Source organism: Saccoglossus kowalevskii, chromosome 18 (assembly GCF_978046115.1).
Source record: "Saccoglossus kowalevskii chromosome 18, keSacKowa6.1, whole genome shotgun sequence".
In the NCBI taxonomy this organism is placed as follows: Eukaryota; Metazoa; Hemichordata; class Enteropneusta; family Harrimaniidae; genus Saccoglossus; species Saccoglossus kowalevskii.
Window position 1 is genome coordinate 26,254,482 of NC_140658.1, and position 23,587 is coordinate 26,278,068.

At 33.0% G+C, this 23,587-nt stretch overlaps 1 protein-coding gene across 1 annotated transcript in view; it reads right to left on the reverse strand.

The window, feature by feature from the left end:
* Positions 1-993: 993 nt before the first annotated feature.
* Positions 994-23,587, reverse strand: part of LOC144364077 (putative lysosomal cobalamin transporter) — a 50,365-nt gene continuing 27,771 nt past the window's right edge. The window contains exons 6-17 of the mRNA XM_085492878.1: positions 21,032-21,099; positions 20,068-20,156; positions 19,042-19,115; positions 17,859-17,984; positions 16,562-16,782; positions 11,195-11,297; positions 8,586-8,690; positions 6,776-6,919; positions 5,966-6,023; positions 5,125-5,228; positions 3,927-4,268; positions 994-2,650 (exon numbers count right to left, since the gene is read on the reverse strand). Of these exons, the coding sequence (XP_085349004.1) occupies positions 4,152-4,268; positions 5,125-5,228; positions 5,966-6,023; positions 6,776-6,919; positions 8,586-8,690; positions 11,195-11,297; positions 16,562-16,782; positions 17,859-17,984; positions 19,042-19,115; positions 20,068-20,156; positions 21,032-21,099 (1,209 nt within the window). The 3' untranslated portion in view covers positions 994-2,650; positions 3,927-4,151. The remainder of the gene's footprint in view (positions 2,651-3,926; positions 4,269-5,124; positions 5,229-5,965; positions 6,024-6,775; positions 6,920-8,585; positions 8,691-11,194; positions 11,298-16,561; positions 16,783-17,858; positions 17,985-19,041; positions 19,116-20,067; positions 20,157-21,031; positions 21,100-23,587) is intronic.

Below are 23,587 nucleotides of genomic sequence, written 5' to 3' on the forward strand. Positions count from 1 at the left end.
TAGTAAAAATGTTGCTAATGTGACAATATAACCGTAAATATATTGTATTTGTATAATCCTTTGGGTGGTAGTTACTCGCACCCAAAATCCAGGTGAGTACTCGCGGCCCGCCCGTCCGGGGTATAATCGCAGTCAATACATTGATCACAAAGTACATAGAACGAAAGGCGTATGCACATGAATAAAACACTGGAAAGCTTAGGGTGAGCGCACACAAGTGACAGCTGTGATGTATGCTTCTGCTGAAAAAAACAAACAAACAAACATAATAGGATATATAAAATATCTGAACTTGTGAATCATGATATCAGATTTATTAAAGTGCACATTGTACTATGGACAATATATCTCTTCCACACACAGCTTCCTACTTCAATTGTTAATTGTCTACTTAAATATTCACGTACAAGTAATTATAATTATTATAGTACGTGGCCTATTTATGACGTAAATAACCACGTGAAAGATATATACAAAATACACATTTTTTGCAGAGCAAATTGTGGTATACAATGAGACCCATTTTTTGGCTACACTTCGCATTCATTGTAAAATTTTACCAAATGGAAACTTGGCATTATTATAATTCTTAATGAAAAAAGTACAGTTCATTACCATGTCCACATGTGCTTCCAATGTTTGAATATGTATATGCAGTCACACTTGTTTAGGTTCTGCATGCTTGCATGTGTGAATTGACTGGTTGACAAGAACAGATAATAGCAATGTTCGCTACTGTTGTTATTAAATACACATGTATGTGTTCATGTATAAAATCACTTATGGACAATGTTATAGCAAATCATCAGCGTGTTCATCAGTGAGAGACATTTGTATCACACATTTGATGCCAGTTGGCAAAAAAGGAAACGCATGACGTCACAGTAGGATGACCTTTATCAACTCAAATAAACAACATTATTGTAAGTTCTACATATTACTGAATGAACAAGATTTGGGGTAACTAGAACAATGAGAGAGAACTCGGACCAATAAATACAAGAATTATGTTTATTGCATAATTTAAAAAAACAAAACAACAAGGGTGTAAATTACTTAGTAGCATGAATGAATATACTGTATTTACTGTGAAATTAAAAAATAAATATGAATAATAATGGGACTTAATGCAGATTGAGGTATAACATTACAGGTATTGTGTAACCCTGTACATGTTAAAAAAACAAATTCCCAGCATGCATTAATATACAACATACATGAATGTGGTAAATTCTCATAGGCGTAATTAGCAGAAGCATATAACATGCAAGTACCTGGTGTTTCTTGAATACAATGTGTATCTAAATCCATAAAACAATACCCAACATGCACTAGTATAGGACATACATGAATGTGGTAAATCCTCTAGGCGTAATTAGCATAAGCATATAACATTACGCAAGTACCTGAATACATTGTGTATCTAAATCCATAAAACAACGCCTCAATGACCAATACTACTCAAAGAAAAGTGAAAATCAAAATCTTGCAAAAGATTTGGCGTACAAAATTAAATATATACATTCTTTTCCTGATTTAGCAGAATATTGAAAAAGCCACCAAGACATCAAACTTTTACCTCGCTCTTGAAATAAAAACAATCTTATTTTATACTTTTTTTAATTTAATAAAGTCTACCACAAGGCATGGGTATTATTAATACCAATCTGATTTTTTTATTTGTTGGTAATGCCAAAAGCACATGCATGCGAAAACACAGGTATTTACTAGTTTTGAAAAAAATCTGTTGCCAATGTACTACCAAGATGTTGTTCTGAAATGGCAGAAATTCTAAACTTCTTTCATATTAAAATAGCCGTCATTTGGCCATCTTTAATCGGATCATCAATACCTGTGTGAAATAATGTATGATGTCAGAGATATGGCTCTGAGACTATTCTTCATTAATACAAAATGCTTACCAGTCAGCTATTTTGAATCTGATCTGAAAAACAAAATTATGTGCATGCTGCTGGCATTGTAATGTTCAATGTATTTATATGTTAAGTTTGAACAAAATTAAAAAAATATGGAAAAAAAAGATTCTCAAATTTCTTTGCTTTCAAGTTGATGGAATAGCTGGTAAGTTCTTTGAATATTTAGTGAATAAAGCATTAGCACAAATAAAATCCTAACCCAAGTGTAGACTACTGTCCAAAAAATATTCATTTTTCTACATGGTTGACAACATAAAGATTGGAATGATTAACTACATGTAGGATAGCGTATGCAAGAAGCAGTGGAAGCGATTTTGAATAAAAATCATAGATCTTAAACCAAAATGAACATGAGTGCTGAATCAAGCGTTCAACCAGATGAAATTATAATGCGACCAGATAATGATTTAAAAATGTCCCCTTATATTCAGGAATTTCCTCCTGATCTTAAAAAATAGGAATTTGATGTCACTAGTACACATGAATGAAAATTTAAAATGCTCTGAGCGTTGTCTAATCAGCTTACTTTATACAGGACAGGACAATATTTGAATCTACGATATAAATATTTATAAAATTTAATAGTAAACAACATCCGTGTGTAATCTGAAATTTGCGTACCATTGCACACATAGTGTTATACTAGCAAACTAAACATAACAATTCAGCTGCTTTCATCTCCAGTGTCTATCACAATTGATTGGATTAATGACCTGTCATCAATCTGATTAAAATCTGATGTCGTGTACTGGCTTTAATTATTTTGGCTATAAACTTATTTTAATTTTATTTTTATTACTTTTGTTATTAATGCCTTTTTAGTTTATTATTATTTTACTTTGATTTTGAGTTTTTTTTTTAATTCCGCCCTACATACATCTGACCAGATGCCTATGTAACGAGATTTCAACGAGACCCACTATCGATGATTTTAGTCAACGAATTACAGACCTTCTTCTATAGCGCACATGATGGCGTCACCGGGCAGATCAAATAAAATGGCGATGGCGGATTATACCGACGTTAGCGACTGAGAATAACACAGCTTTTCGGTAAGTTTATCATTGTCAAATGCAACGAAAGTCATTTTATGTTATTTTGCGTAGTTATTCTGGGAGTGATGATTTTGTTTCCACCGGTTCGACCGAACACCGGTGTCTTTTTCCAGTCGCTTGCCCTGGAGACGGGTGATTTTTTTGTTGACGATCGGGCCAAAATCGTCTACGGTATTGAAGCCGTAGCTGTAACTATTCATCAAATTGTATCAACATTTTGTACATTATACAATAACTCTTTGTTAAAGTAATTGAGCTAATTTGGACTGGAATAAAATATTTTTTATTTGGAACACATCACAATTGATCAGGAAATGTTTTTTTGCTCCAATTTTCTGCGTCGATGCCGTTTGCATTGTTTACTATAGCTGTTTACAGTGTTCTAATCATTACTATTTACTTATTTTTTTGCTTCCATTCTAGATAATTATACTCAGTGTTTGATGTAAAATTGAAGCGATGACCAATAAACGAACCTTGGCTGGCGAATATGTATTTGGAAGTGTACACATTAGTTTGAAATATTCAATAAATATTCAATGTAATGACAAAAATTGTAAAATGCTGTGGGATTTCTTTTGTAAATAAAAATATACTAGCAATTTTCTATTAATGGTTTATTCAAGTGGGCAAAATATAATGTACAGAAAGATTGCCCGTATACACTGAAAAGTAAGCAACCGACAGCCTGTATAAAAGGGGGGCTGTGATTGGCTGTTACTTACGCGAGATTTGAACGAGACTTACATAGGCGTCGGATCAGATGTAGGTAGGGCGGAATTAAAAAAAATCACAAAATCAAAATCAAAGTAAAATAATAAAATAAAAAGGCATTAATAACAAAAGTAATAAAAAATAAAATTAAAATTAAAATAAGTTTATAGCCAAAATAATTAAAGCCCGTACACTACATCAGATTTTAATCAGATTGGACCTGTCAGCTGACTCCTATTGACCCAAACATGTGAAAAACTTGAACACATGTCCATTTCTCCAGTATTAATGCTCAGAAAAAACTATCAAAGGTTCAATTTACTTCAAACTCGATTTTCTTTGAAGCAAGTGTTGAATATAAATTTATGAGTGCAATTCCCTAACATGCCATCAGTGATGTAAATGTTTGGACTATTCCATTATTGTTTTGTAGGGGTGAGTTGCTTCACACTTGAAGAAGCTCTTCATCGCTGTCATCACTATCATCATCTATATCAACTTCTCCATCAATGGAAGATCGTCGTTTTTTGATCAATGCTACCAAAATACCAATCAAAAATATCTGCAATTGAATGATAGTTTATTAATAATTGCAAATATGTTTATGAAAAAACTTTTCAGAAATGTATTTTTATTTGCAGGAATTCCGCCGTTATAAATATTCACAAGCTATGCATGGCACAGCCCTGTTAGTTATCAAATTTAAGATATATAGTTTTGTTTATAGTAATATAGCTGGAATATAAACATGTCAGAAATATGATTATGATGATTGTTTAACATTAAAATGATTGACATTTGTATCTGATCATCAAACGAGTACTTGTCCATATTGAGAGATTTAATTAAAACAAAATCAGCCATTTTGAATACATGTATATATCTATAACATGATGTATAATGAATATATAAAATTTGAACATAATCAGTCAAAGCATGTCAGAGATATGGCTCTAGATGCCCATTCAATAAAACAAAATGGCTACCAGTCAGCCATTTTGAATCCGATCTAAGAAATGAAATGGCATGCATCAAGATCCTATAATGTCCACTGTATGTAAACAGTTCAGGAATGCTAAAAATACTTACACTGCATCCGAACAGGAACTAAAAATAGCAACAGACATAAGTATGACTGAGGAGTTGAAATAATTTCTTCAGGGCTTTGTTCAGGCAAAAAAACTACCTTGGGACTCGCAACAAATGACAAAAAGACATTGTACGCTTACGTCAATTTTTGCATTATACGTTATATGATTACGTCAGTTCACACATTATACCATGTTCTATGATTACGTCAGTTTCCCCAATTAACTGCGAGGGACAGTTTTTATTATCAGGATGCTGTTTTTAATCAGAATGTAACAGTGGCGAACAGGATCCTTCAAGGAAAATACAGTTCCTCACATTATACTTACCCCCATGAATGCCCAATTGGCCCAATAATAGCAGGCTCCAAAAAACCACATCTTGTAAAAGTATTTAGTAAGTAATGATGACATCTGAGTCATCACACAATCATCTACAAAGAAATTAAAAAGATTCACTGGATAACGTTGGACATGGCGTGACATGGCTACATAAGGCTCAAGTAAACCTAGAGGTACACAAGAGGAATCAAGCTGCATATTAGATAGTTGATAGTTTGAGATGATAAACAGTACTGGAATTAAAATTCAACGGGGCCTCAAATGAGACTGCCCAGAATGATAGCACAAAGTAAAAGCTTAATTTTAAGGACAGTCTTTGTCACAGCTGACATGGTCAGAAAATAAAGAAATTGATTTAAATCTGAAATAGTTCATCACCATTCTCGTTTTCTTATATTCATTGTCAGAGAAGGTTACTTATCTTGGAATATCAGCACAAAAACTTTTTGTGCCCAAGTACTGATTTTTGATACAATTTTTTTTTTTAATATTTTGTGACAGACAACATTTCTGGATATTGAAGTCACTGCTGTCTCTCCTGACTTTTTTGTCCCAGATGCTAATTGCAGTTGCACACCAGTCAGCCAAACCTAATACCATGATGATGATGATGGTGTTTAGAAGGTAGGGCTGACTGTACTTGGATTTATCATGCTGAGTGAACAGTCGGCTCCCGGGGATGAACCCAGAACCTTCCTAGTGCAAGGTGAACATGCTAACCTCTGTGCCACCACGCAGGTCTGTGCTAATTTCTTGCTATAGTAATACAAAATGTATATTATTTCACAATATGACTATCCAACTATTCCACTCACTGTACTGTACTAACCTTTTTGCGCCCATGAAGTGTCACACTGTTTTGTTTCAGTTCCATTCCCGGAGGCAACCTACAATGAATAGATATTACCTTTAGCAAAATCAACAAAATATATACTGTGGAATACTTTATTTTTACTGGAATTAATTTTCGCTGAAAAGGCTTTTCGGGCGTTTTGTATGGAATTTATTTTCACTGATTTTCGATGAGTTGAATGTAAAATATAGGAAAAAAAGTATATTCGCTGGATTTTATTTTCACGAAATTATTCCTTCAGCGAAAATAGCGAAAATAAATTCCAAGCGAAAATAAAGTATTCTACAGTAATTATGTACATGTTTCATGTAGAGAGTTGTGCAACCTTGAAAAAATCACTGGGAGCAAATTTGAATGCATCGTACAAAATCTGAACATGATCATAAAGTACATCAAACGCACATGAAATATGTATTTTATTGATATAAAGTAATGTAGTCATTTTTAAGGATGGTAACCCACTATCACACTTTTGTCTTGTATTTTTCCAATGATGTTTATAATCGTTTATAATAATTTGTCATCAAAATATTTATTTGTGAATCAAAGGGTCGAAAAGCAAACAAATCAGGAAGAAAAATGGAGAAAAAATATTTCCCATATACAAGTAATCAAGACTTTGATCAGAGTTTGAAATTTATCAGAATTGTGTACCAGACAGGTAACTTTAAATTACACCAGCCTTGCGTTAAAGATTATTTTAAAATACTTTATATGCCACAAAGTAACTTTCATCAACTTTCATCTGCTTTTGGAATATTTGTCTTATAGACTTTTCGTACTTACCACATATTTTTGACTGCCAAATGTGACATACTGTGGAACTGTGTTGTATAACATCACATTCAATGCCAAGATAATAAAATTTAGAATAAAGCAAAGAAATAAGATGCCCTGTGGTTTCGTTCTATGAGGTCGGATCTTGTACATCTAGGAATATAAGCAGTGCATTGTACTGAGTTAGCATCATTTTCAAAGCAAATAGTAATCATGTGTTATGAATAGTCATTAAATGTCAAGATATCAAAGCATATGTAGATAATTGTACTATGTTAGCGTCACTTTCAAAGCAAACGGTAAGCATGGGTTATGAATAGTAATTAAATGTCAAGATATCAAAGTATATGTAGATAATTGTACTATGTTAGCGTCACTTTCAAAGCAAACGGTAAGCATGGGTTATGAATAGTAATTAAATGTCAAGATATCAAAGCATATTAAGTAGTTAATTGTACTATGTTAGCGTCACTTTCAAAGCAAACGGTAAGCACGGGTTATGAATAGTAATTAAATGTCAAGATATCAAAGCATATTAAGTAGTTAATTGTACTATGTTAGCGTCACTTTCAAAGCAAACGGTAAGCATGGGTTATGAATAGTAATTAAATGTCAAGATATCAAAGCATATTAAGTAGTTAATTGTACTATGTTAGCGTCACTTTCAAAGCAAACAGTAAGCATGGGTTATGAATAGTAATTAAAAACTCTGTCAAGATATCAAAGTATATGTAGATAGTTGTACTACATTAGTGTAACGTGTAACTTTCAAAGCAAATAGTAATCATGTGGTATGAATAGTAATTAAAAACTCTGTCAAGGTATCAATTGAAAGTATATGTAGATAATTGTACTATGTTAGCGTCACTTTCAAAGCAAATAGTAAGCATGTGTTATGAATAGTAATTAAAAACTCTGTAGATTATTGTTTATGAAAGTCAACAATATCTTGTCTAAAGTTTTAAGAAATATCATGTAAATGGGCATCAAGTGGTCCTCTGAACCACAGTCAGCTGGCGCAGACATGATAATAAAATAAATACGATATTTACTATATGGGGGCCGCCATCTTGAATGACGCATAAAACTAAATAAGAGACAAGTTGTGAAACGCGTTTTTCAGATTCCTACAAATCAGGACAAAAACACCAATCTTTCACAAAAATACGGTCCGTTAGGGTTATATGAAGCCAACCGATAACAAAATTCGGCCGAATTCGTCGTTTTTGTGTGGAAAAATCCCTTGCATACGAACACCTAATTACGCGAAGAACCTAGAACACTAAGCCGGGGTATTTGAAACTAAAAATTGGCATTCCAGCACAGCAGCCAATCAGCGACGGCCTAACGCTTAGATGACAATTTCGGTTTCAAATACCCCAATTTCATACTGTGTCAGTACATACATTTTGTATGGATAACTTTGCTATTTATTGTAGGAATTCGTACAGTTGAATGAGATAAATTGAAAGGTAAAAAGTCAGTCACTATTAGTCTGCGCTCCTGTTGAGGTTGATTTGAACCAGCTTGTTCTAATCGAATAACGAACTCAAAGAGCGCATAGCAAACCAGTCATTAACTTAGCTAGCAATGTTGCTGTTCAGAACAATATGGCGGTGACAGTAATGTATTTGATAAAGAATAAGGACAACTGATGCTGATACTGATGCTGATTCAAAGTGTTTTTGTCATCTTTTTCTAGTTTGTTCCTTTACACAACACTTTTGACTCATTTCGCTTCACATACAGTTTCAATTAAATCATACTTTGCCCTGATCACTGACAATTCAAACTTTATAGTTTTTCAAATAATTCTTACCCGGAGACAAAAGAACCAGATTCCAATCTTTCGGATTCCAGCCATGGATGCAAACACAAAATACAATAGTATACCGCACATTAAAACATAGTCCAAAGGAAAGACCTAGAAAAATGAAAAAGATTTTTACTTAAATTGCAGTAGACAACAATTTTATTATAAATAAATTACTGGTTAGCTAAATTATCTTCTTCTTAAATTAGCAAATTACAGGGCAGCTTAATTAGCTTCATATTGGATTAGCTAAATTAGCTTCATTTTTATTTAGTAAAATTATAGAGTAGCAAAATAGCTTCATCTTGAATTAGCAAATTACAAGGTAGCTAAATTAGCTTCGTCTTGAATTAGCAAACTACAAGGTAGCTAAATTAGCTTCATCTTGATTAGCAAGTTACAGGGTAGTTAAATTAGCTTCATCTTGAATTAGCAAGTTACAAGGTAGTTAAATTAGCTTCATCTTGAATTAGCAAATTACAAGGTAGCTAAATTAGCTTCGTCTTGAATTAGCTAAATTACAAGGTAGCTAAATTAGCTTCATCTTGAATTAGCAAACTACAAGGTAGCTAAATTAGCTTCATCTTGATTAGCAAGTTACAGGGTAGTTAAATTAGCTTCATCTTGAATTAGCAAGTTACAAGGTAGCTAAATTAGCTTCATCTTGAATTAGCAAGTTACAAGGTAGTTAAATTAGCTTCATCTTGAATTAGATGAATTACAGGGTAGCCAAATTAGATTCACCTTAAATTAGCAAATTACAAGGTAGCTAAATTAGCTTCATCTTGAATTAGCAAATTACAAGGTAGCTAAATTAGCTTCGTCTTGAATTAGCTAAATTACAAGGTAGCTAAATTAGCTTCATCTTGATTAGCAAGTTACAGGGTAGTTAAATTAGCTTCATCTTGAATTTGATGAATTACAGGGTAGCCAAATTAGATTCACCTTAAATTAGCAAATTTCAAGGTAGCTAAATTAGTTTCATCTTGAATTAGCAAATTACAAGGTAGCTAAATTAGCTTCGTCTTGAATTAGCTAAATTACAAGGTAGCTAAATTAGCTTCATCTTGATTAGCAAGTTACAGGGTAGTTAAATTAGCTTCATCTTGAATTAGTAAGTTACAAGGTAGCTAAATTAGCTTCATCTTGAATTAGCAAGTTACAAGGTAGTTAAATTAGCTTCATCTTGAATTAGATGAATTACAGGGTAGTTAAATTAGCTTCATCTTGAATTAGATGAATTACAGAGTAGCCAAATTAGATTCACATTAAATTAGCAAATTACAAGGTAGCTAAATTAGCTTCATCTTGAATTAGCAAATTACAAGGTAGCTAAATTAGCTTCGTCTTGAATTAGCTAAATTAGTTTCATCTTGAATTAGCAAATTACAAGGTAGCTAAATTAGCTTCGTCTTGAATTAGCTAAATTACAAGGTAGCTAAATTAGCTTCATCTTGATTAGCAAGTTACAGGGTAGTTAAATTAGCTTCATCTTGAATTAGCAAGTTACAAGGTAGCTAAATTAGCTTCATCTTGAATTAGCAAGTTACAAGGTAGTTAAATTAGCTTCATCTTGAATTAGATGAATTACAGGGTAGCCAAATTAGATTCACCTTAAATTAGCAAATTACAAGGTAGCTAAATTAGCTTCATCTTGAATTAGCAAATTACAAGGTAGCTAAATTAGCTTCGTCTTGAATTAGCTAAATTACAAGGTAGCTAAATTAGCTTCATCTTGATTAGCAAGTTACAGGGTAGTTAAATTAGCTTCATCTTGAATTTGATGAATTACAGGGTAGCCAAATTAGATTCACCTTAAATTAGCAAATTTCAAGGTAGCTAAATTAGTTTCATCTTGAATTAGCAAATTACAAGGTAGCTAAATTAGCTTCGTCTTGAATTAGCTAAATTACAAGGTAGCTAAATTAGCTTCATCTTGATTAGCAAGTTACAGGGTAGTTCAATTAGCTTCATCTTGAATTAGTAAGTTACAAGGTAGCTAAATTAGCTTCATCTTGAATTAGCAAGTTACATGGTAGTTAAATTAGCTTCATCTTGAATTAGATGAATTACAGGGTAGTTAAATTAGCTTCATCTTGAATTAGATGAATTACAGAGTAGCCAAATTAGATTCACATTAAATTAGCAAATTACAAGGTAGCTAAATTAGCTTCATCTTGAATTAGCAAATTACAAGGTAGCTAAATTAGCTTCGTCTTGAATTAGCTAAATTAGTTTCATCTTGAATTAGCAAATTACAAGGTAGCTAAATTAGCTTCGTCTTGAATTAGCTAAATTACAAGGTAGCTAAATTAGCTTCATCTTGATTAGCAAGTTACAGGGTAGTTAAATTAGCTTCATCTTGAATTAGCAAGTTACAAGGTAGCTAAATTAGCTTCATCTTGAATTAGCAAGTTACAAGGTAGTTAAATTAGCTTCATCTTGAATTAGATGAATTACAGGGTAGCCAAATTAGATTCACCTTAAATTAGCAAATTACAAGGTAGCTAAATTAGCTTCATCATTGGATTGGAGCCAGTACAAGTCATTCATGGGTGCATAGCACTTCATTATGTATTTCTATGTATATTAAACAGTGCAGTGTGTTTACTCACCTCCTGTGAATAAACCAATATAACATCCAGTGGATTGGGTAATGTCTTGTTAGGTAGCAGATATCCAGTCTTAGGTCCCAAAGAATGCATTAATTTATCAATACTAAAAATAATACAAACAAATTGTAAACTTTCACTTTGTCATCATCAATAAATTATTATCACCTTCCACAAAACAGATTTCTTCTACAAAACTGACACCATACTGTAAACCACTATTTTTTGCAAATATAACAAGCAAGTGAAAGTGGCTATGTTTGCAATGTAGCAGTTACATTTCATTGAGTGCTGAGAGCTATGACCACATAGGCTTTCAAACTATCATATTATTATCAACATTATTCGCTGTATCTAGTAGATGAATGGTAAGCCTGTGGTACAATTATTTTGGCTTTGAAGTGCAAATAATCTTTGTTGTATGCACTATACACATTATGCATGATTTCTATCTATGCACAGTTTCCTTAGTTTTATAAGTGAGGCTTAGTGATAGTGATAACAGTATAAGAAGTGCTAGCAATGTTACAAAATGTAATGCTACACCAACAATAATCTCAAATGACCTCCACAAATACGTACCTTGATAGTAACAGTGATAACAGTATAAAAAGTGCTAGCAATGCTAATGCTACACCAACAATACCGGTAATCTCAAATGACCTCCACAAATACATACCTTGTTAGTAACAGTGATAACAGTATAAAAAGTGCTAGCAATGCTAATGCTACACCAACAATAATCTCAAATGACCTCCACAAATACATACCTTGTTAGTAACAGTGATAACAGTATAAAAAGTGCTAGCAATGCTAATGCTACACCAACAATAATCTCAAATGACCTCCACAAATACATACCTTGTTAGTAACAGTGATAACAGTATAAAAAGTGCCAGCAATGCTAATGCTACACCAACAATAATCTCAAATGACCTCCACAAATACGTACCTTGATAGTAACAGTGATAACAGTATAAAAAGTGCTAGCAATGCTAATGCTACACCAACAATAATCTCAAATGACCTCCACAAATACATACCTTGTTAGTAACAGTGATAACAGTATAAAAAGTGCTAGCAATGCTAATGCTACACCAACAATAATCTCAAATGACCTCCACAAATACATACCTTGTTAGTAACAGTGATAACAGTATAAAAAGTGCTAGCAATGCTAATGCTACACCAACAATAATCTCAAATGACCTCCACAAATACATACCTTGTTAGTAACAGTGATAACAGTATAAAAAGTGCTAGCAATGCTAATGCTACACCAACAATAATCTCAAATGACCTCCACAAATACATACCTTGTTAGTAACAGTGATAACAGTATAAAAAGTGCTAGCAATGCTAATGCTACACCAACAATAATCTCAAATGACCTCCACAAATACATACCTTGTTAGTAACAGTGATAACAGTATAAAAAGTGCTAGCAATGCTAATGCTACACCAACAATAATCTCAAATGACCTCCACAAATACATACCTTGTTAGTAACAGTGATAACAGTATAAAAAGTGCCAGCAATGCTAATGCTACACCAACAATAATCTCAAATGACCTCCACAAATACATACCTTGTTAGTAACAGTGATAACAGTATAAAAAGTGCTAGCAATGCTAATGCTACACCAACAATAATCTCAAATGACCTCCACAAATACATACCTTGTTAGTAACAGTGATAACAGTATAAAAAGTGCTAGCAATGCTAATGCTACACCAACAATAATCTCAAATGACCTCCACAAATACATACCTTGTTAGTAACAATGATAACAGTATAAAAAGTGCTAGCAATGCTAATGATACACCAACAATAATCTCAAATGACCTCCACAAATACATACCTTGTTAGTAACAGTGATAACAGTATAAAAAGTGCTAGCAATGCTAATGCTACACCAACAATAATCTCAAATGACCTCCACAAATACATACCTTGTTAGTAACAGTGATAACAGTATAAAAAGTGCCAGCAATGCTAATGCTAAATCAACAATAATCTCAAATGACCTCCACAAATACATACCTTGTTAGTAACAGTGATAACAGTATAAAAAGTGCCAGCAATGCTAATGCTAAATCAACAATAATCTCAAATGACCTCCACAAATACGTACCTTGTTAGTAACAGTGATAACAGTATAAAAAGTGCCAGCAATGCTAATGCTAAATCAACAATAATCTCAAATGACCTCCACAAATACATACCTTGTTAGTAACAGTGATAACAGTATAAAAAGTGCCAGCAATGCTAATGCTACACCAACAATATTCTCAAATGACCTCCACAAATACATACCTTGTTAGTAACAGTGATAACAGTATAAGAAGTGCTAGCAATGTTACAAAATGTAATGCTACACCAACAATAATCTCAAATGACCTCCACAAATACGTACCTTGTTAGTAACAGTGATAACAGTATAAAAAGTGCCAGCAATGCTAATGCTAAATCAACAATAATCTCAAATGACCTCCACAAATACATACCTTGTTAGTAACAGTGATAACAGTATAAGAAGTGCTAGCAATGTTACAAAATGTAATGCTACACCAACAATAATCTCAAATGACCTCCACAAATACATACCTTGTTAGTAACAGTGATAACAGTATAAAAAGTGCCAGCAATGCTAATGCTAAATCAACAATATTCTCAAATGACCTCCACAAATACATACCTTGTTAGTAACAGTGATAACAGTATAAGAAGTGCTAGCAATGTTACAAAATGTAATGCTACACCAACAATAATCTCAAATGACCTCCACAAATACATACCTTGTTAGTAACAGTGATAACAGTATAAAAAGTGCCAGCAATGCTAATGCTACACCAACAATAATCTCAAATGACCTCCACAAATACATACCTTGTTAGTAACAGTGATAACAGTATAAAAAGTGCCAGCAATGCTAATGCTAAATCAACAATAATCTCAAATGACCTCCACAAATACATACCTTGTTAGTAACAGTGATAACAGTATAAGAAGTGCTAGCAATGTTACAAAATGTAATGCTACACCAACAATAATCTCAAATGACCTCCACAAATACATACCTTGTTAGTAACAGTGATAACAGTATAAAAAGTGCCAGCAATGCTAATGCTAAACCAACAATAATCTCAAATGACCTCCACAAATACATACCTTGTTAGTAACAGTGATAACAGTATAAAAAGTGCCAGCAATGCTAATGATACACCAACAATAATCTCAAATGACCTCCACAAATACATACCTTGTTAGTAACAGTGATAACAGTATAAAAAGTGCTAGCAATGCTAATGCTACACCAACAATAATCTCAAATGACCTCCACAAATACATACCTTGTTAGTAACAGTGATAACAGTATAAAAAGTGCTAGCAATGCTAATGCTACACCAACAATAATCTCAAATGACCTCCACAAATACATACCTTGTTAGTAACAGTGATAACAGTATAAAAAGTGCCAGCAATGCTAATGCTAAACCAACAATAATCTCAAATGACCTCCACAAATACATACCTTGTTAGTAACAGTGATAACAGTATAAAAAGTGCCAGCAATGCTAATGATACACCAACAATAATCTCAAATGACCTCTACAAATACATACCTTGTTAGTAACAGTGATAACAGTATAAAAAGTGCTAGCAATGCTAATGCTACACCAACAATAATCTCAAATGACCTCCACAAATACATACCTTGTTAGTAACAGTGATAACAGTATAAAAAGTGCCAGCAATGCTAATGATACACCAACAATAATCTCAAATGACCTCTACAAATACATACCTTGTTAGTAACAGTGATAACAGTATAAAAAGAGCTAGCAATGCTAATGATACACCAACAATAATCTCAAATGACCTCTACAAATACATACCTTGTTAGTAACAGTGATAACAGTATAAAAAGTGCTAGCAATGCTAATGATACACCAACAATAATCTCAAATGACCTCTACAAATACATACCTTGTTAGTAACAGTGATAACAGTATAAAAAGTGCTAGCAATGCTAATGATACACCAACAATAATCTCAAATGACCTCCACAAATACATACCTTGTTAGTAACAGTGATAACAGTATAAAAAGTGCTAGCAATGCTAATGCTAAATCAACAATAATCTCAAATGACCTCCACAAATACATACCTTGTTAGTAACAGTGATAACAGTATAAAAAGTGCTAGCAATGCTAATGATACACCAACAATAATCTCAAATGACCTCCACAAATACATACCTTGTTAGTAACAGTGATAACAGTATAAAAAGTGCTAGCAATGCTAATGATACACCAACAATAATCTCAAATGACCTCCACAAATACATACCTTGTTAGTAACAGTGATAACAGTATAAAAAGTGCCAGCAATGCTAATGCTAAATCAACAATAATCTCAAATGACCTCCACAAATACATACCTTGTTAGTAACAGTGATAACAGTATAAAAAGTGCCAGCAATGCTAATGATACACCAACAATAATCTCAAATGACCTCCACAAATACATACCTTGTTAGTAACAGTGATAACAGTATAAAAAGTGCTAGCAATGCTAATGCTACACCAACAATAATCTCAAATGACCTCCACAAATACATACCTTGTTAGTAACAGTGATAACAGTATAAAAAGTGCTAGCAATGCTAATGATACACCAACAATAATCTCAAATGACCTCCACAAATACATACCTTGTTAGTAACAGTGATAACAGTATAAAAAGTGCCAGCAATGCTAATGCTACACCAACAATACCGGTAATCTCAAATGACCTCCACAAATACATACCTTGTTAGTAACAGTGATAACAATATAAAAAGAGCTAGCAATGCTAATGCTAAATCAACAATAATCTCAAATGACCTCCACAAATACATACCTTGTTAGTAACAGTGATAACAGTATAAAAAGAGCTAGCAATGCTAATGCTACACCAACAATAATCTCAAATGACCTCCACAAATACATACCTTGTTAGTAACAGTGATAACAGTATAAAAAGTGCCAGCAATGTTAATGCTACACCAACAATAATCTCAAATGACCTCCACAAATACATACCTTGTTAGTAACAGTGATAACAGTATAAAAAGTGCTAGCAATGCTAATGCTAAATCAACAATAATCTCAAATGACCTCCACAAATACATACCTTGTTAGTAACAGTAATAACAGTATAAGAAGTGCTAGCAATGTTACAAAATGTAATGCTACACCAACAATAATCTCAAATGACCTCCACAAATACATACCTTGTTAGTAACAGTGATAACAATATAAAAAGTGCAGCAATGCTAATGCTACACCAACAATAATCTCAAATGGTCTCCATAAATACATACCTTGTTAGTAACAGTGATAACAGTATAAAAAGTGCTAGCAATGCTAATGCTACACCAACAATAATCTCAAATGGTCTCCATAAATATGAACACTTGTTACACCAGCTTTTCTCTGCTTTCTCAAGATGGCGCTCTCTTCTCTTGATTAGTTTTTCTTTCTCTTCAAGATCATTGAGTCTTGCCTGGTCTCGAGTGGAAATTGCACGACGTTTGCCTCGATACTGAAAAAAAACACAGAGTTAATACATTATACTTGTACAATAAAACGAAATTGCACCACACAATGATTAATGAATCTTCAAATCAAAATTAATGAGCTACTGATCTGGTCTCTCCTCTGATAAAGCAAAATAAAATTATGCATAAAGTTGGCACTGGACTCAGGTTTGATTTCAAATTCACTTTTGGATTCAGGTTTGAGTGAATACATTATTGTTTTTTAATTTAAACTTTATAGAAAACAATTTTTTTTAAATAAATCATGCCACTTTGTAATCTTCATTCATCCCATGAAAGTTTTAGATTATTCTAATGTTGTACACTATACATGACTAAGATTTTTAAAAAATGTGAATACATTTGTATAAAAGTATCATATTTGACTCAAAAGAAAAAATGTCTAGATTTAAATACTTGCAAGTTAATCATACATGTAATTTTCGTTTTCTTTTCTTTTGGTGAACACTTATAAGTGTTTCCTAAAAATCAGTAATATTTATAACTAAAAAAGAATGTTTACAGTTTTAACACAAGAGTTACACAAAGTATGCATCAAGACATTAATACGATCATGTTGACTAACCCAAAATATTAGTCGATGCAATCCTGTACTGTCTATGTGCATAAATAATCTCATAATTATACATTTTTCCTTCCTTGTATTAGTAATTAATAGAGAGAAGAAAAAAGCACAAGATGAAAATGTTTGCATTCAATGGCGAGATTCTATTTTGGTCCAATATTATGTTGCTGTCATAGCCGATTGTTTGAATGTGATGTCAATATTCTGGAATGTTTTCAATGTTGCTAACATAGTTTACCTCAAAGAAGGATAATTCGAATGTGGGAATGATGGCAAATACATTCTGAACAAATGCAATTAAGATATTTGATGGAAATTCAAATGTATTCAGTGCAATATAATACTGAACATTATTTTTTTGTACATTGATTCTAATTGCAATATAATAACGTACATTATTTTTAGTACATTGATTCTAATTGCAATATAATAATGAACATTATTTTTGTACCTTGATTGTAATTGCAATATAATAATGTACATTGTATTTTGTACCTTGATTCTTATTGCTGTTATTTCATCTTTGATGTTGTCAGCATTCTCCAATACCTCATTTTTCTCATCCTGGGTACTTCGTGCACCAAATATCATATCAATCGGTAATGCATTCATACCATACGCCTGAAATGACGGATCGGTAACAATTAATGTATCTTAAGGTTAATATGTGAGTTTGCAAGAAATACAAATGTTTTTGAATTTATTCAACAATCTTGCAGTTAACAGCTTTATACCATGTATCATACCTGTTCTATGTGATACAGTCAATTCGATATTTTTGATATTCCACAGGGTTATTAATGATCTGATTACATTATGCATTCACTATGAAATTGTGACATCATCTTTAAAGATACCAAAACATGGTTCATTTGAGGCCATGGAATATTTTTTTTTTTAAATAAATATTTGTACTATAGTAAATATTTTCAAAATATACCAGTAGTTTCAGACACATGCATCTTGATATTGAAGTCTCATATACGGCTTTCAACATTTTTAATTCTCCCAACCTCAATCTTAACAGTGCAAGGAATTAGTTTCCTGTACTGATCACCGATTTGTTATAAAAATCCACTAATAGAATAACTTCTTTTAGTAAATAAAACGTTACAAATGTGAAATCTAAAACCATAAATACAATAATTTTCCTAATAATAGATAGGTACTGTAAATAGAGTATTTACGGTACCTATCTATACAAATTAGATACTCTTAAAGGGGAACTGCTCAATCCCATGGATTGCACCAAGTGCTTATGGGTAATTAACTCCGCCTCTGTCCACTAAGTAAATGAATGCTTATTATGCTCGCTTACTCAAACTGTGATTGATAGGCATTTGCATACATTAGCCGCCATTTTAAACTCAAAACTTTTACTTGTTGTGGCACGTTTCGACCGAAAACAACAACTTTTATACATCAAAAGCCCAACCAGATGAGTGTAATCGCTAGCATACATATTCATGCCCCCGTAGAAATGTATTTGGAATCACAGCTTGATTCTCTAGCATCATAAATGGCACATTTCCCGGAGCTCCCGCCACGATGTGAGCGGCTTGGTTCAGATTAGCATACTAATTGCGGTGGCCATCTTGCCCCTATTTATAGTATTGGTTCCCCTTTAAACTACATGAAAGTACATAGTGAAAATGCAAACAAATATAGTTGTACTTACTGTGTAGATAACGAGGAATAGCATACCAAACAATGTGAGGATACTAATACAGAAAGATAAGGCATTCTCACCATCTGTGCAGAGATGGAGGTGAGGTGAGTTAAGTATATTGCAATATATTGTAAAAATCCGATGAAAAGATCATTCAATCCTAGATAGGATCACATAGGATCACGTTAGCATGTTATGTCATCACCTTAGCATGTCATGTCATCACATTAGCATGTCATGTCATCGTCTTAGCATGTCATGTCATCACATTAGCATGTCATGTCATCACATTAGCATGTCATGTCATCACCGTAACATGTCATGTCATCACCTTAGCATGTCATGTCATCACCTTAACATGTCATGTCATCACCTTAACATGTCATGTCATCACATTAGCATGTTATGTCATCACCTTGGCATGTCATGTCATCACCTTAGCATGTCATGTCATCACCTTGGCATGCATCACCTTAGCATGTTATGTCATCACCTTGGCATGTTATGTCATCACCTTGGCATGTTATGTCATCACCTTGGCATGTTATGTCATCACCTTGGCATGTTATGTCATCACCTTGGCATGTTATGTCATCACCTTAGCATGTTATGTCATCACCTTAGCATGTTATGTCATCACCTTGGCATGTTATGTCATCACCTTGGCATATCACGGCCACCACATCTTTCAACTATTTTCATGAAACTTCAAACGATAATGTTTAAATGTTGATATACTTGTGGTAGCAATTACTATATATTTACTAGTATATTAATAATTACCATGAATACATGTATCAACTTTTACATAATATTGTTTGATGTTTCGTGAGAATGATACTAACATCCCACTGTATGGTACATTATGATTTAAACTTTCTTCCACACAATGTCAATTCAACTTTTCAAGATTCTAATTAGGTTTTTACAAACAGACATGAAATCAACCATACAGTCTTAGTTCAATAGACCCACAACATTTTCCTGAACACACAATGGCTAATATAATGAATGTATATGTAATATGCTACGTACGATTTGAACCAAATTTCTGGAATAAGTCTGTGAATTTCTCCCAGTCTGTACCATTGATTGGGGGAGCTGCTTGTGTTGGTATGAATGCACTGTAAGCACAAAATACATACACTATATGTAATAACTTTCTAATTAATTCTATAGCACAATACTACCAGTATTACTACAAAGTACGCTGTACACTATATGAGGTGCTCTGCACAGAGAAATAATGTAATTGTGATTATAAGCATTCTCAGCCAGTTACTCGTCATGTAACTGACAATACAGTATGTTTTCAGAAGGCTTGGATAAAAAAAAGTACAATAAATATACTTTTCGTAGAGATGATTAGGATACAAAATTTACAGTGAACCTCAAACAATTTTTTTTAGTTAGTTGCATGATTTGTTTTCTTGTGCAGCCCTGTTGTTACCTTGAGGTCATTTGTGATTTCAAGAAAGTTGATGTGACTTTTTGTCTTAAGAACTCGTACAGTCACAGTTTTCGTACTTACAGGAAAACTGACACTGAGAAATGCTATGAAATCACATCAAAATCATTCTTGAATCAGGTGACAACACAGTTCACATGAATTAAAAGGAATATCTCCACAAACAAACTAGGGTACTGACAAACATAAGGCTATCTATCTATAAATCTATTGGATATATCAAAATTAAAGTTTACAAAATTCATTCTATTAGACTATTGTGAAATGACTTATTTTCACTGGGTTTAAATTTCGCTGATTTACCATTTCAGGCAAATTCAGTGGATTTTAAATTCACAGTTTTATCATTTAGATAATGTGTTCTATGCTAAATTTTACATATTCACTGGGTTTTAATTTAGCAAATTTTCCAGTCAGTGAATAATTAACTCTTTACAGTATACTTTTATTCACTGAATAAATGTAATTTTAAATGTTTAATGTATTAACCAGTAGGCACATTGTGTTAAATCATTTGTTGAATGTACTTACCCAATAATGAGAAGTACACCGGCAATAAATACAAATACTATGGTGTACTTCAATGCACCACAAATTCTCTGTATAATAAAAGCAAACATGAGAATCAGAAATAAACATACATGTATATCACTGTTGAATATGCACATAATTTGTTTCCAGATCTGAAAATCCTAAATGGTTCTTTTTCACGATTTTCATCATAAATTACTTCTCCCAACAACACTGAGAGAACAACTGAGCATGCTCAGAATAAATAATTAGGTTAGATGGTAATGCTAAGGTTTTCAGTGACCTTGATCTGAATCAGTGACAGAAATGGACCATTTCCGATTTTTTCAGGATAATAGGCCAATTGGCCTGTCGCTCAATGTTTGGGAGAACAAAGTGTGATTCCCATATTAAACAAGTCATTGCTGACACCATAGTCCTCGTTGGAATTCGCGAAAATGTTATCCCAGCATAAAATAAAGTCATATGAACCAAAAGCATTGTTAATAAATGAAAGTGAATAATTGGCTGGTCTGGTATCAACAGAAATTAAATGTATTACATGACTCTTCCAAAATCAAAATATATGGACAGAAATTAAAGAGGGTATGCTACACATGCACTTCTTGTATCCAAACTGAATTTTCTTTGTCAAGGCTAATATATAGAGATATAGTAGTATGGTCAAAAAGCAAAGTTGCAGGCAGTCAACCATCTTTGTGGTATTCTATATAATAATAAGGTTATCACAAATATACTGCAAAGAATGCATTCAGGCAGTACAGGAATCCATCAATCTCCACTACAAATCATGTGCATACTTTGTCTTATTCTGTATAATAATAAGGTTTTCATGAGAATACTGCAAAATATGCATTCAGGCAGTACAGGAAATCCATCAATCTCCACTACAAATCATGTGCATACTTTGTCTTATTCTGTATAATAATAAGGTTTTCATGAGAATACTGCAAAATATGCACTCAGGCAGTACAGGAATCCATCAACCTCCACTACAAATCATGTGCTTACTTTGTCTTATTCTGTATAATAATAAGGTTTTCATGAGAATACTGCAAAATATGCATTCAGGCAGTACAGGAAATCCATCAATCTCCACTACAAATCATGTGCATACTTTGTCTTATTCTGTATAATAATAAGGTTTTCATGAGAATACTGCAAAATATGCACTCAGGCAGTACAGGAATCCATCAACCTCCACTACAAATCATGTGCATACTTTGTCTTATTCTGTATAATAATAAGGTTATTATGAGAATACTGCAAAGTATGCATTCAGGCAGTACAGGAATCCATCAACCTCCACTACAAATCATGTGCATACTTTGTCTTATTCTGTATAATAATAAGGTTATCATGAGAATACTGCAAAATATGCATTCAGGCAGTACAGGAATCCATCAACCTCCACCACAAATCATGTGAATACTTTGTCTTATTTTGTATAATAATAAAGTTATTATGAGAATACTGCAAAGTATGCATTCAGGCAGTACAGGAATCCATCAACCTCCACTACAAATCATGTGAATACTTTGTCTTATTCTGTATAATAATAAGGTTATCATGAGAATACTGCAAAATATGCATTCAGGCAGTACAGGAATCCATCAACTTCCACTACAAATCATGTGAATACTTTGTCTTATTCTGTATAATAATAAAGTTATCACGAGAATACTGCAAAGTGTGCACTCAGGCAGTACAGGAATCCATCAACCTCCACTACAAATCATGTGCATACTTTGTCTTATTCTGTATAATAATAAGGTTATGAGAATACTGCAAAGTATGCATTCAGGCAGTACAGGAATCCATCAACCTCCACTACAAATCATGTGCATACTTTGTCTTATTCTGTATAATAATAAGGTTATCACGAGAATACTGCAAAGTGTGCACTCAGGCAGTACAGGAATCCATCAACCTCCACTACAAATCATGTGCATACTTTGTCTTATTCTGTATAATAATAAGTTTATTATGAGAATACTGCAAAGTATGCATTCAGGCAGTACAGGAATCCATCAACCTCCACTACAAATCATGTGAATACTTTGTCTTATTCTGTATAATAATAAGGTTATCATGAGAATACTGCAAAATATGCATTCAGGCAGTACAGGAATCCATCAACTTCCACTACAAATCATGTGAATACTTTGTCTTATTCTGTATAATAATAAAGTTATCACGAGAATACTGCAAAGTGTGCACTCAGGCAGTACAGGAATCCATCAACCTCCACTACAAATCATGTGCATACTTTGTCTTATTCTGTACAATAATAAGGTTATTATGAGAATACTGCAAAGTATGCATTCAGGCAGTACAGGAATCCATCAACCTCCACTACAAATCATGTGCATACTTTGTCTTATTCTGTATAATAATAAGGTTATCACAAGAATATTGCAAAGTGTGCACTCAGGCAGTACAGGAATCCATCAACCTCCACCACAAATCATGTGAATACTTTGTCTTATTCTGTATAATAATAAAGTTATCACGAGAATACTGCAAAGTGTGCACTCAGGCAGTACAGGAATCCAT